Consider the following 13,158-nt stretch of genomic DNA (forward strand, 5'->3'; position numbering starts at 1 on the left):
TGTCTTCCGTTAGATCACCCTCTACTCTCCATACTAAGACAGGGCCCCTCACTGATTCCAGAGCTTGCAGGCTCTGGGTGTCCTAACTCTGGTCCTCACACTGCAGAGCAAGCACTTTATCCACTAAGCCATTTCCCCAGTCTTCTAGCAATTTTAAGTGGACTTATGTGGTTTATTTTACTTAATGAGTTTTCAAAAGTTATCCACATTTTACTTACTGTACCCAACTTTAAGTGCAGCCTAACAGTGTCACATTTGTCCCATCTTTCCTTTTGGGATACAATGAATAATGCTGAATGAACAGCTGAGGTGAGAATCATTATGTAGCCACTTTCTACTTGATACCTGAGACTGGAACTGCTGGGTTATGTGGCAATTTTACATTTAATGTTTTGAGGAACTGCCAGGTATTTTCAGGTGCACCATTTTACATCCTAAATACAAATCAAAACCGTTAAGTTTGCAACCCAGATGGAAAATGAGGGATTACAAACCAAGGTCCCAAGGGAGAACGCTTGATATTTTCACCTGCCACTACCTCACCTCATCTTTGGACTTTGCAATGTGTCTCCCATTTGGCTTTTGTTGTGTCCCCTTATAATAAAAGAAGAATTACTCAAGTATAGAGCTTTAGTGAATTCTGAGCATTCTGGATGTTGCAAAGGCTGAATTTCTAAATCGCTACACAACAGCAGTGGATGTTACTGGTGCGATGACTACCTTAATTCTCAATGTGAGGTCTGCAGTCACCAGGGAGACAGACAGGCTCTGGGAAGGCCTGTGAGGTCTTGTATGTGTTAGTGACTGAGTTGGGAAGACCTGCCCCTATGGGTACTTCCTGGCTGGGATCCTACACTGTATAAAAGGAGAAAGCTGGTTGTATAAACAGTGTACACTGTTCTTGGCTCCTGCTGCTGTGATTTCTCCACCTTGGTATTTTATTACAGCCAACAGGAAGCGGAAGTCAATTGGATAGCATATCATCGGGACACTTAAAGGATAAAGGACTTGGCTTTTGTCATGTGGGGTCGGGTAGTGTCAAGATGGCAATGGTCTACAGTAAATCCACTTCAGTGAGATTCATAGCCAGGAAAAAACAATTATAGGTGGGCACATCCAAATTCTGTTGTTGTATGTGTGAAATGGGAACAGTCTTGCAAGTAACTAAGAGTTTTGCTTGTGGGATCTAATACCAACTTGAGGTAACTGAACTGAATTGTCAGACAAAGAATGAGTTAAATAACTGGCGTCAAAGGAACTGAAAATTTTCTGAAGTTTTTAAAGAACAAAACAACAACAACAACAACAACAAAAAACAGTCTTGCTTCCTGGATTCCTAGGTTGGGTGTGGAGAAATCTAAAGGAATTCACTTTATATTTTGTTGTGTGAAATTTCTCTTCCTTTTCTAGACTTTAGAATTTTCCTTTAAAAACAACCCCCTTTTCAATTATTACTTGTTTAGTCTGTGTGTATATTCCTGTATTCACTCCTATGGAGCTCAGAGAACTGCAGAAACGGGTTCGCTCCTTTCACCACGTGGGTCCTTGGCTGGGGCAGTGAGCTCAGGCCCGAAAGCTGTATGGTGAACACCTGCATCTGATGAGCCATCTTGTCTGCCTACCATTCTATTTTGTGTTTCACTGTCTTGTTCTACTTTATGAAAACAATCTTTTAATTTTCAACCATGGTTTTAAATTTGTTTTTAACTCTCATGAGATCTTTGAAAAAAAAATTCTCCTGAGTGAATAACTGAAACAGGACCTCATGTCTCCCAGGCTGGCCTCCTACTCTGCTTCCCAAATGCTGAGGTTCAGGCATGCATGCACGACCACACCCCGCTTCTGCTGGAATATGAAGGTCAGCTGTAGTACTGAGCTTCCTTCTCCTTGCAACAAGAGACTCTACTTCTATGATCTTTTTACCAGGACATCATTAAAATACCTAGCAGTCTTAGTGTCCACTCAGACTGAAGAGTGGGCTAGCTACAGAAAAATTAAAAAAATTAAATGTTTGCCAGCCACAATGACCACAAAATGGACTAGCTGGTCTGGTTTGTTGGTAACTCCTTAGCCCTTTTCTTGGGGTAGCCGTGTTTCTTAGATAAGCTTCCTGTAGATGACAAGGCTAGAGGACAGCAGGAATCTCACCACTGAGTTAATTTCCAACTAAGTTAGCTTTTTATACACTATCTCCAGCTTCAATTAATTATACAGGTTTACCATAATCTATTCAAAGATCCATATCCTTTTCAAGGGGGGTGGTGTGTGGGATAACTTATTTTCTGTTAGGACTGAAAAGAGAAACAGTGACAGTTGTGCTGAAAATGTGGAGCAATTTCAGGGGCCCATTTGCTTCTTTTATTATATTTATTTTTATCTGTACAGATGTTGCCTTCATGTACATATATGTGTACCACATGTAAGCATGCTACCCATGGAGGCCAGGAGAGGACACCAGATCCCATAGAAGTGGAGTTACAGATGGTTGTGAGCTACCTTGCAGGTACTGGACCTGGTTCTTCTGGAAGTGCAGTCAATGCTCTACTGCTAAGCCTGTCCCACCCCCTCACCTGGTTCTGAACAAGTTCTCAACTAACCTCATTTCAGTGTCTTTTCATACTTCTATTGACAGGTGACCTGCGTAACCAGCAGTGAACCCCTTAGGATTCCACGATACATACTGGGCTGTCACGGCCTTCCTTATTCCCTATAATATGTTATAACAGTGAAGTCTACTGAACATTTTTCCAGAGCCTCCATTTTTATTCCTGTTATTTTCCCTGGTATTTGTGACTCTTTTCATTTAATGCTTTTACTATCATTTCAACAAGGACTGTGGGGTAAACCATAAATAAATATGTCTGATCAATTTTCTTACTATGAATTACATATAAGAAAAAGTCCACTTAAAGGGAAATGATAGCTCAAGTGGTGATTTGATCATACAAATTTACAACTTAGGCTAAAGATTAAATTTTAATTGCTGAAAAGTATACAATATTTAGGACTGGAGAGGAGACCTGGGTTCAATTCCCAGTATCCATATGGCAGCTCACAACTGTTAACTCCAATTCAAAGGGGATCTGGCACCTTCACATAGACATACGTGCAGGCAAAATATCAATGCATATAAAAAAAAAATTAAAAAAAAAAACCTTTCTCTCTAAAAGGCTCATATCTCAATGATTCCACATTAACTACACATGTTTTCTTTTCCAGGAAGAGTCATTACACGACACGTAACAAAAGGGGACTTTACTAACCTCCGCTTCAGCTGCTTGGGATTGTAAAAGCTGTCGTACACGAAGTATGTCCTTTTCTATTTGCTGAATCCTGGCGATTCTTCGCTGAAACAGAAGAGAACAAGTCAGATATTCATTTATTTTTATGTGTTATATGCGTATTCATGTGTAGGTACCCCTGGAGCTGCCTGACATGGATGTATATTTTTTAACTTACTCACTTTATATCCGATTTCCGGCCCTGCTCCCCCTGCCCACAGTCTCTTTGTTTAGCCCACTTTGCCTAGAACTTGCTGTGTGGGTGAGGGTAGCCTAGAATTGTGTTTCTCTGGCTTCTACTTTCCAAATGAACATTACCTTTATTTGCAATATAAGGACCACAAAGTTGGTACATTCATCCTTTGAAGGAACTACTACTACAAGACATATGTGCTGAGACACATTATCTGTAATTGCTTTCTGCTTTTGTTTTTGGAGATGATCTTATGCAGTTCTGGCTGGCCTGGAACTCAAGAGATCAACTTGCCTCTGCTTCCTCCCTAGGACTGGAATTAAAGGTTGTGTATACCACACTGGCCCAGAAATAGGCTGTTACAAACTGATAGGCATTTTTCCAGCATTTACTAACATGCTGTGGGACCAGATGTCAATGAAAAAGGAAGTTAAGTAAATAACCAAACTAGTAACAGAGATGAACTTCACAAAGGCAGGAGTAGGAATGGATGTTGTTTTAAATTTCCTCGAATTATTTACAAGTTATCTCTACATGTAGTACTGGACATCTCCATACTTTAAACAGACTGTTAGCCAATCCTTTGTCCATTTAAAAAAACAATGGCAGTCTTTAACCCTCAGGAAGTTTTGGGGATATTTTGGGGATATTAACTTTTCTTTATACTGTTAAAAATATTTTTCCTTTTCATTTTTGTAGGACAGGTGCTTTAAATTTTTATGAAAATGACTTTCATTGCTTTTGAGTTTCCATTCTTTCTTAAGGACTCAAATCTTTTACATTTTCTATTAATTTAGACTCTTTTTATGTTAAGACTAAGTGTCAACATTTTTCACAACCATTAGCCAACTGAATTTGTTTTAAGGTGAAGCTATCTATCCACATTTGAGCCCCACTTTATGAGATAGGAATCAACAAGTAGCTCAGGCTGGCTTCCAACTCGACCTTCCTGCTCTGGCCTCCTAAGTGCTGGGTTACAGGGGTGTGCACACACAGAGGCTGGACTACATCTGACTATTTTGGTGTCTGCTGTCTTGTTCTCACTGATTTGTAGGCATTCACTGTACAGTACAGAAAATTATTCTCAGATATGTTACAAACATTTGCATACTCACCTTTTAATTCTCATTATAGTTACATACTATAAAAAGACAAAAAATAGTATCATTTGTAGTTTTTGAGGCCTATGAGATGAATCCAGAACATTAACTACTATATGAAATAAAGCCCATTTAGACCGAGCAGGGGAGGGGACTTCAGCATCCTTCCAGTAGCTAAGAGTTCCACATCCTTTGTAACATCTTTAAGTGTGGAAACTCTTGCAGAATAACTGATTCTCTATGACTCCTGCACTGTGCTAGCTCTGAGGTACTCTTGGGGCCACCACTCCAGCCACTGTCATTTTTGTTCTGTCTTCACAAAGGAGACACCATTTTGCACTGCTGTTACTGAAGGCCAGCCCTTCCAGCAGCTGTCTTTTCGTCTTTTTTGTGGTTTTTAAACTTAATTTTCACATGGTTATTCCCAAGTGGAAAAAGGTGTATATTACTCAAGATACACCTTTTAAATTAAAATTAAATTAAATTTCCTAAGATGTTAATCTTGGCAACCAAAATGAAATATTCAGGTAACAAAATGGCCAAGAAATAAGTCAAGTCCATCTCTCTTCTGGGACTCCCATCAGAATCATCAGAACCCTGGATCTATCCCTTACACTGTGTATAATAAGAGTTTTCATGTCTACTATTTCATCGTGTTCTTAGGAGCTCTAAAAACAAATACAAAAAAAAACCCCAGGAATTGGCCGGGCGGTGGTGGCGCACGCCTTTAATCCCAGCACTTGGGAGGCAGAGGCAGGCGGATTTCTGAGTTCGAGAGTTCGAGGCTAGCCTGGTCTACAGAGTGAGTTCCAGGACAGCCAGGGCTACTCAGAGAAACCCTGTCTCGAAAAAACCAAAAAAAAAAAAAAACAAACCCCAGGAACAAAAAGCATAATTCATAGTTACAATCTAAGAATGCAAATTTATATAAAGCCAATGAATATTTCTCACAGCTTTTTTTTTTGGTGGGAACAAGTCTGCTTGACATTTAAAAAATACAAAAATCTCACATTTAAATCTAAATGTAAATAAAATACATTTTTAGAAATTCATTACAGGTTCTTGATTTTAATTCTTAGTTCTACTAATAACCATCTTCCTCAGTCTATGACTATCCTGATGGTTCCTAAAGAAGAAAAATTCTTAACTTTAACATAGTAAAATTCATCAGCCTTATAATTTATAACCTCATGTTGCTTAAAAAATTTTCTACTTAAATGTTTATGTATATTTTCAATTATGTTTATTTCAGTCAAATTACTAATTGTAACTTGATAACAGATACACAAATAGATACATATGTATGTGCACATAAATTTATCCCAATTAATTATGAAACTATGAAATATGTCATGTTATAGTGTTAAATATTACCTTAGATATAATTTTTTAAAATTAATTTTTCAAGACAGGGTTTCTTTGTGTAAAGTTTGCTATTCTGAAACTCACTCTGTAGACCAGGCTGGGTACAAACTCAGAGATCCACCTGCTTCTGCCTCCTAAGTGCTGAGATTAAAGATGTGTACCACCACCACTAGTTACAATCATATTCTCACATAAATTCCACCCCTAACCAAGAAGCTAATTGCAATTGTAGCTGCTGAGAGAGGGCAAAACAGTCTTCTTCAATAGTGCCACTGGTACAACAGCCATACCCCAGGGCAGCCACATGCTCAGGAGTACGAGCTGGACCACACGGAACAGGCTCCAGTTTTCTTTTTCCTTTGTTTTGGTTTTAAGAGAGAATATGAAATGGATCTTGGAGATGAGGAGGGGATTATTGCATGAAAAGAACTTAAAACTAGAAATAAGTAAAAATAATCACTTTACAGAATACAATATACCACCATACAAATAATAGTTTGTTCTATTTAGATGAAATCTTTAAATATATTTCCAATATGTCTTTTAAATATATTTCCAATAAGTTTTTTAAAGAAGTGAAAATAAAAAAAAAATTCCCCATGCTCACTTCAAAGCAAGGCAAGGTAGTAATTACACCTGTCTTCTACGGGGCTACCCTAGCCAGTCACACACCTGTGCACAAGGACCTGCTCCTCCATCACAGCAGTTGATGCTTTCTTGACCTTCCTGTGGGTTATTCTCTTCCTCAACCCCCACGTTCCCCTCCTTAGGTCTCCCCCTGCCTCCTCTCATCCCTCACGCCCTCTTCCCTTAGGCATTCCTTGTGCCTCCTTTGAGTCTCAAACATGTGCTGCTGCTGCTGCTTTTTTTTTTTTATTTTTTGAAAAAACTTCTGAATGTTGCTACATAAAACTTAGATTGCAAGAAACAGCAATCTCAAAAGAATTGAAGCTAGTTAACAGCTACAGGAGAATCAATATTTCTTCTCTGTAATTCTATGCAGAAAGATTAATACCCAAGTATTATATAGCAGAGGTAGAATTATGTCAGTACTGGTTATAATGCCCAACAGCCACAAGAAATTGTTATCCTGAAATAGTATCACTATAAAACAGACTTTGAATGTTTTCCTTGATGGTGCTGGGCTGCACTGACAGCCTTGTATCAGCGAGTGAGCGCTCCATCACTGACCACACCCTTGCCACACAGATAATGGGATAACAGAGTTAAGAAACATCAGCAGAGCTGTGATGTATGCAGTCACCTGCGCGCGCTTCTCCATGTCCTGGCAGGTACCAAGCTGCTCCTCCATTGCAGCCCTGATTTGCCTTGCTTCATATTCCAGCTGCCGTCTTGTCATGTCTGTCTGTAAGGAAAACTAAGACCACAATAGCGTATTAATTTCTCAGTTTATTAGTAAATCCAAAAAGCATATAATATCAATTAAGAAACTGAGTAAATAGCTATGAAAGTCATCATACTTGAGAAATTTTTCTTTTTCTTCTAAGAATCCTAAAGCATGAGTGTGGGCAGCAGGCTTAGCTGGGGTCCCTGATTACACATGAACTGCCTAAAGTAAAAGCTGGCTTTAACTTAAGACTGTGTTGTTGAAAATATGTAATTGGTCCAGTTAGGGTGAGCCAAACTTCTGTCCCCTTAGTATTTTTTTAATCTGTTAAAGGCACCTAAATTAATTTTTGTGGTACTAGGAATCAACTAGAACCTTGAACTCTCTAGGCAAGTACAGTACCATTGAACTACACCTCAGAGCCCTGAGAAACTATCTTTAATTATTAAAACTAGTATTTTGGACAGCAGATGCAGCTCAGTTGGTAGAGTGCTTATCCAACCTGTGCCACATAAGCTAGGTGTTGTGGCGCATGCCTGCTATCCCAGCACTTAGGAAGTGGAGGCAGGAGTCCAAAGTCATTCTTGGCTACACTGGGAGTTAAGAACTGGGTCACAAGAGATTCTATCTCAAACAAACAAAAAACTAGTATATTAACACAGACAACATGGGGGGAGGGGAGTAAAAAACCAACAGATGTTCATTACCCTTGACCTTCTGATTTAAGTAAGGATTAACTGCCTTATGTATACAGGCTAAACAGAGGGGAAAGATCCATTTGCCAGAAAATGGAGTAAGAAGAACGTTTACATATTAAACACTGGATCTTGAGCGTTGGCTCAGTGGTTTAGAGCACTGGCTGCTCTTTCAAATGACTGGGGTTCAATTCCCAGCACCCACATGGCAGTTCACAACTGTAAATCCAGTTCCAGTGGATCTGGCACCCTCACAGATATACATAAATATAAATAAATCTTAGAAAAAACACAAAAAATATTTTTAAAAAATATTAAGCTAGACAAGATCAACACTTCTATAAAAACCTAACAGTGAGGGGAAGGTGAAACACAACGTCCTTCCTAAAGTGGTTGTTAACTGATGCTCTCATTGAAGTAACTGCCAGACAGACACTGGGAGCCATGGAGAGGATGACGGCATGCTCAACACACTCCCCACGCTCTTGCAGGAACCTGCTCCTGGCAGGCTGGGGCCAAGGACTCCACACTGTTGTCATTTTAAGTTGCCCTCAAACAAACCATATGCAGAATGAACTCTTGTAGGCACACCAAAGTTAGGAACACATGACAGATGAAATTGCTGTGTGCTATTTATTTAGAGACAGGGCTTCACTATGCAGCCTTAAGCTGAAGCTCTGTACTTGGCTGGACTCACCTCACAGAACCTGCCTCCCTCTGTCTTCTAAGTGCTGGGCTCTGGGACTAAAGACAAGCACCACCATGCTCCCCCGAGCATCACGTGTATTGTATTCTCTTTGAGCATGTATTCTTATTGCTCTCAGTTGTCCTCCATTTCCCAACCACTCCACAAAAACCACAGTGCTGAATGTGACACAGTGTGTTATAATAATATGGTTTAGAGCTGGTAAGTGGTATGATATTTTCATATGCAGATAAATATTTCTATAAGGAGATGCTTGTTACCTTGTTTTCCCAATCAGAAAGCAAAGTATAGTAACTGACTATAAAATACAAGCAGGTTTAAATTTATTAATATTACTAATGGCCCACGATGATTGTGTATTTTTGTGTATTCTATCAAACATGGTTACTTAATGGCAAGTAGTAAATTTATTTGACAACTGATCTTTACTTTCCATTCTCTGGTATTGGCCCACTGCTCTTGAGTTGTAATATATACCAACGGAAGTATGTATGTGAAGCCTTGAGTTCTAGCTCCTGCCCTCAGGAAACTCAGGTAACTATATTCTAGAAGGCTTTTCTTCCTTCTATTTTCACTTTTCCCTACTGTGTTCTCTCAAAACTACTATAAGAAAGTGAAAACCTACGCTAAGAATGAAGGTTATACTGAGAAAGTGCCTTCGTACAGCCCAGGCTGGCCCTGGACTCACTACCACCCTCAGGGTTACCCTCCCGGAGTCTATGGATAAGAGAATAAGTCACACACTGTCTTATTTTTCCTTTGAAATAGTATATAAATTATTGATGAAACATACAGCCTTGAGATTATTAATGTACTCTGTAAGTTTTCTTTTTCCTTTTCCTTTTAGACAGGACCTCATGTATCCCACACTGGTATCCAATTACTATACAGCTGAGGATAACCTTCAGGTTTTTAAAAGACTTATCTTTACGTGTGTGAATGTTTTGCCTGCATGTATATATGTAGTCCATGTGAGTGCCTGCTATCTACAGAGGTCAGAAGAGGGCACTGGATCCCCTGAACCTGTTGTTACAGATGACTGTGAATTTCCATGTGGGTGCTGGGAATTAAACTCAGAACCTCTGAAGAGCAATGAGTGTTCCTAACTGTTGAGTCATTTCCCTAGCTACGAGACTTTGAATTTCTGATACCCCTCCTCAAATTCCTGAGTGCTAAGAGTCCATGTGGGGAGTAGAGGAAGACCTGAGTATGTGAAGTCCAGAGTAAATGTGTGTTGTTAACATGGGCAAGCCTATGCCAAGGACCCCACAGCCTCAGACCCATGGGAAATGGCAGAGCCTTTTCTCCTGGTCTGCGTGTGAATCTGATGGTACGTATAAATAATGCCCACTATAGCTTTCTCCCTCTGGCCTGATGCTTATGGCTTGAAGACAGCTCCCATACAGAGACTGTCCCTACTGAGATTAGCGAAGCCTGCCTCCTTGCTTGTCTGTATACAATAGCTTCATATCCTTGTTTAACACTATACAATAAACATGCTGAGCATCCAGGGTGCTGTTTCTTCATCAGGACCCAATCTGCTGCTTCTTTGTATCCGTGTGTTTGTCTTTTCTTCATCCCCCCCATTGTCTTGGTCATGCCCATCTCTGGAGCTGTTCTGGACAGAGCCATTGCAGGCATGTGTCATGTATTCAGTTTATGAGGTGCTCTGGGCTAACTCAGAGCCACGTGCATGGCACAGCATGAATGTGAAAGTCAGGGGACAACTTGTGAAAGTTAGTTTTCTCCTACAATTAGGGTTATTCCTGAGACTTAAACAATTTAAACCTAAGTGCATTTGCTAAAGGATCAGAGTTCACAAACACAGTAGGATCCATGACTACAGCTACTGACATTTATACTACAAAGAATAGATTCAAATTATCTTCAAGGATATTTTAGTTGTAAAAACCATCTGGCATGATCCTGCATTGTACAGAAACTGCAATTAGAATAGTATAATGTTTCTACCAATTAAAAATGTAGTTGTCAAAGTGGGATTCAGATTCAAACTCATGTTTGAATGTTTGAAACTCATGTTGAAATGTTTGAATGTTTGAATAGAATAGTATCTGTTAGTACTATTAAAGTTAATTAACAGGCTGGTATGTTAAAGCAGGCCTGTAATTCCAGTATTTGGGAGGATCAGGCCCTCTTAAGCTATATAGCAAGTCTGAAGTCAGCCCAGGATATATGAGATTCTGTGTCAAAAACAGAAAGAAAATCCCACAAAAACAAACAAACCAAAGCAAGAACAACAACAAAAATACTCACTAATCATTATATATTTAGGTTAAAAGCTGATTAAGACACATTACATTTGATAAATCATTACAAATTCAGTTATCTTGAACTTTTCATAGATAATCTGAGTACTTTTAAAGGTTAAGTTACCAAATCTGAAAGCTGCACTGCCAAGTTACTTACATTTTCAGTTAAAGGCAGGCTATCTATTCTTTTCGTGAGGTTCTGAAGTTGAGCATAATACCAGTCCTTTTCCTTTTCTTCTTTGTCAAGATCAGCGAGGAGTAATGATCTGTTTAAAAGAAAGGTAAATTTACACAAGCTAACACGTATTGCCTGGTAGCTTTCAGTAGCTGTTGCTGTAAGACAATAATGAACAAGTGAAATGTACTGACTTGGGTTTTGTAGTAGGACTCACTCAGGTATTACAATCACTGACTTCTGAGTATCCAGTGCGCTCCTTTTCTGCTAAGATGCTGACCAGTTATGCTTCAACCAAGGGCTCTCTTTCATACAGTCCAAGAAGTTAAAGGTGCAGACAGAACAGAACTCAAAGCCAGTAAAAGAATAAACATTACATTAACGGAGTTAAGACCAGCCGCACTGACGCTGGGTAAGCGAGAAGCCTGGGGCTGCATCTGAGGTAGGCTGCTATGCTGAGGTAGGCCACCGTGCAACAACACTGTGAATAAACACATCACATTCACAGCCAGAGGGTGCTGCTCGGAGGCAGAAAGACTTAAAGCTTGGAATCTTAAGATGAATTTATGTAATTCCCTAAGAACCAGTCCCACTATACACCTGACCATTATAAATGTAAACATGTATCAGAAGACTGTTACTGAGATAAAATTCAATAGGACTAACAAGCCCAAGCTCCTTATGGTTCTGTGTGGCTCTTTTCCTCAAGTACAATTTTCTTGTGTTGTTTCCAGAGATTTTTTTATAAAATGCAAAGAATAATGTACATTTAAAAATATAAATACTAGATTATTAGTATATTGTCCTATACATGTTTTTTCACTTAAAATATCTATCATTCCATAGGAGAACAAAAGACTTACTATGTACTTCTTGATAGCTGACTCGGTGTAACTCACAATATTCATAAACTCATAAAGGAGAAATACTATGGCCAATTCCTTGCTGGGGAACACATGGGACCTTTTAAATATATATATATTTAAATATAGTGAATGTCTTTATGTACTTCATTCCATACATGTTCATGAATGCACACATGATAAATTTTGAGGGTATATGAATTTTAACTTAGTGTCCTAGTAAGGTGTTGTACCAATTCTATAAACTATAATTTTCACAAATTTAAGTGTATGATTACAACTTTTAGAGTCTTACGTATGTAGATTTATAAACCTCTAGGATATCACCTTGACTTTTTAATTGGTTTCTTTTGATGTGCATGAGACTAAGCATGTTTCCGAGTTTGCAACCTGCTCCTTTCTGTAACTTTTGCTTCTCATTTAGAGGACTTCTATACTGGGAATGGAACAACTTATTCACTAGGTTGCATATGCATTCTTTTTTTTTTTTTTTCAATTTATCACTTAAGATAATTTTGTTATTTGGAAAATCTGAATTTTCATGTAATCAGACCTGAGAAAATTTTCTACTATGATCTGGAATTTGGCCATACACAATAATGCTCCCCTCTCTGATGATATATTATTTTTAAAATTCTGGTTGGTTTCTCCTTGGGAAACATTTGTAATGAGTACAAATGTAAGTAGAAGGTTTTGTTCTTGCTAAGATCTCCTTTCCTGAGAAACAATTTCAAAGCTAAGCATCCTCAATTGTGAGAAAATGAATGGGTAGGAACTGGTAAGAGATACATGATGCCACAGCAGGAGCCAAGAGCATTTCCCCCAAGTGTCAGAGAGGCTGGGATAAAAGGAACATGTCCATTGCAAGTTCTCACTTCTAATAGCTGTCATGAAATCTAGCACTTGCAGGAGCTTTCTACTAATAATACCAGCACCAAAAGTTCCTGGAAGTCTGGCCTCTCAAGTGGCCTCTGCCGCTCTATGGATGAAGGGAATAGAGAGATGAAAGACCCTGGGCAGGAGTGCCCTCCTTTTGGATCAGGACAGTGTTTGGGTAGCCCAGAGTAGAAACAAAGACTGGCACAGGTAAGGGATGAAAGGGAGCTCAACACCCTTCTGGTCCACGTGGCCAGCCTGATTTTTACGGATGGCCTCACCCCAA

The 13,158-nt window shown here is 39.1% G+C and overlaps 1 protein-coding gene across 3 annotated transcripts in view; it reads right to left on the reverse strand.

Moving 5' to 3' along the window:
* The window catches only part of Apc (APC regulator of WNT signaling pathway), a 95,923-nt gene that overhangs the window by 37,365 nt on the left and 45,400 nt on the right, over positions 1-13,158 (reverse strand). For all 3 annotated transcript variants that reach the window (XM_028762683.1, XM_028762682.1, XM_028762681.1), the window contains exons 4-6: positions 11,116-11,224; positions 7,204-7,317; positions 3,264-3,347 (exon numbers count right to left, since the gene is read on the reverse strand). In XM_028762683.1, the coding sequence (XP_028618516.1) occupies positions 3,264-3,347; positions 7,204-7,317; positions 11,116-11,224 (307 nt within the window). The remainder of the gene's footprint in view (positions 1-3,263; positions 3,348-7,203; positions 7,318-11,115; positions 11,225-13,158) is intronic.

This window comes from Grammomys surdaster, unplaced genomic scaffold, assembly GCF_004785775.1.
Source record: "Grammomys surdaster isolate TR1022 unplaced genomic scaffold, NIH_TR_1.0 135, whole genome shotgun sequence".
Taxonomy (NCBI): domain Eukaryota; kingdom Metazoa; phylum Chordata; class Mammalia; order Rodentia; family Muridae; genus Grammomys; species Grammomys surdaster.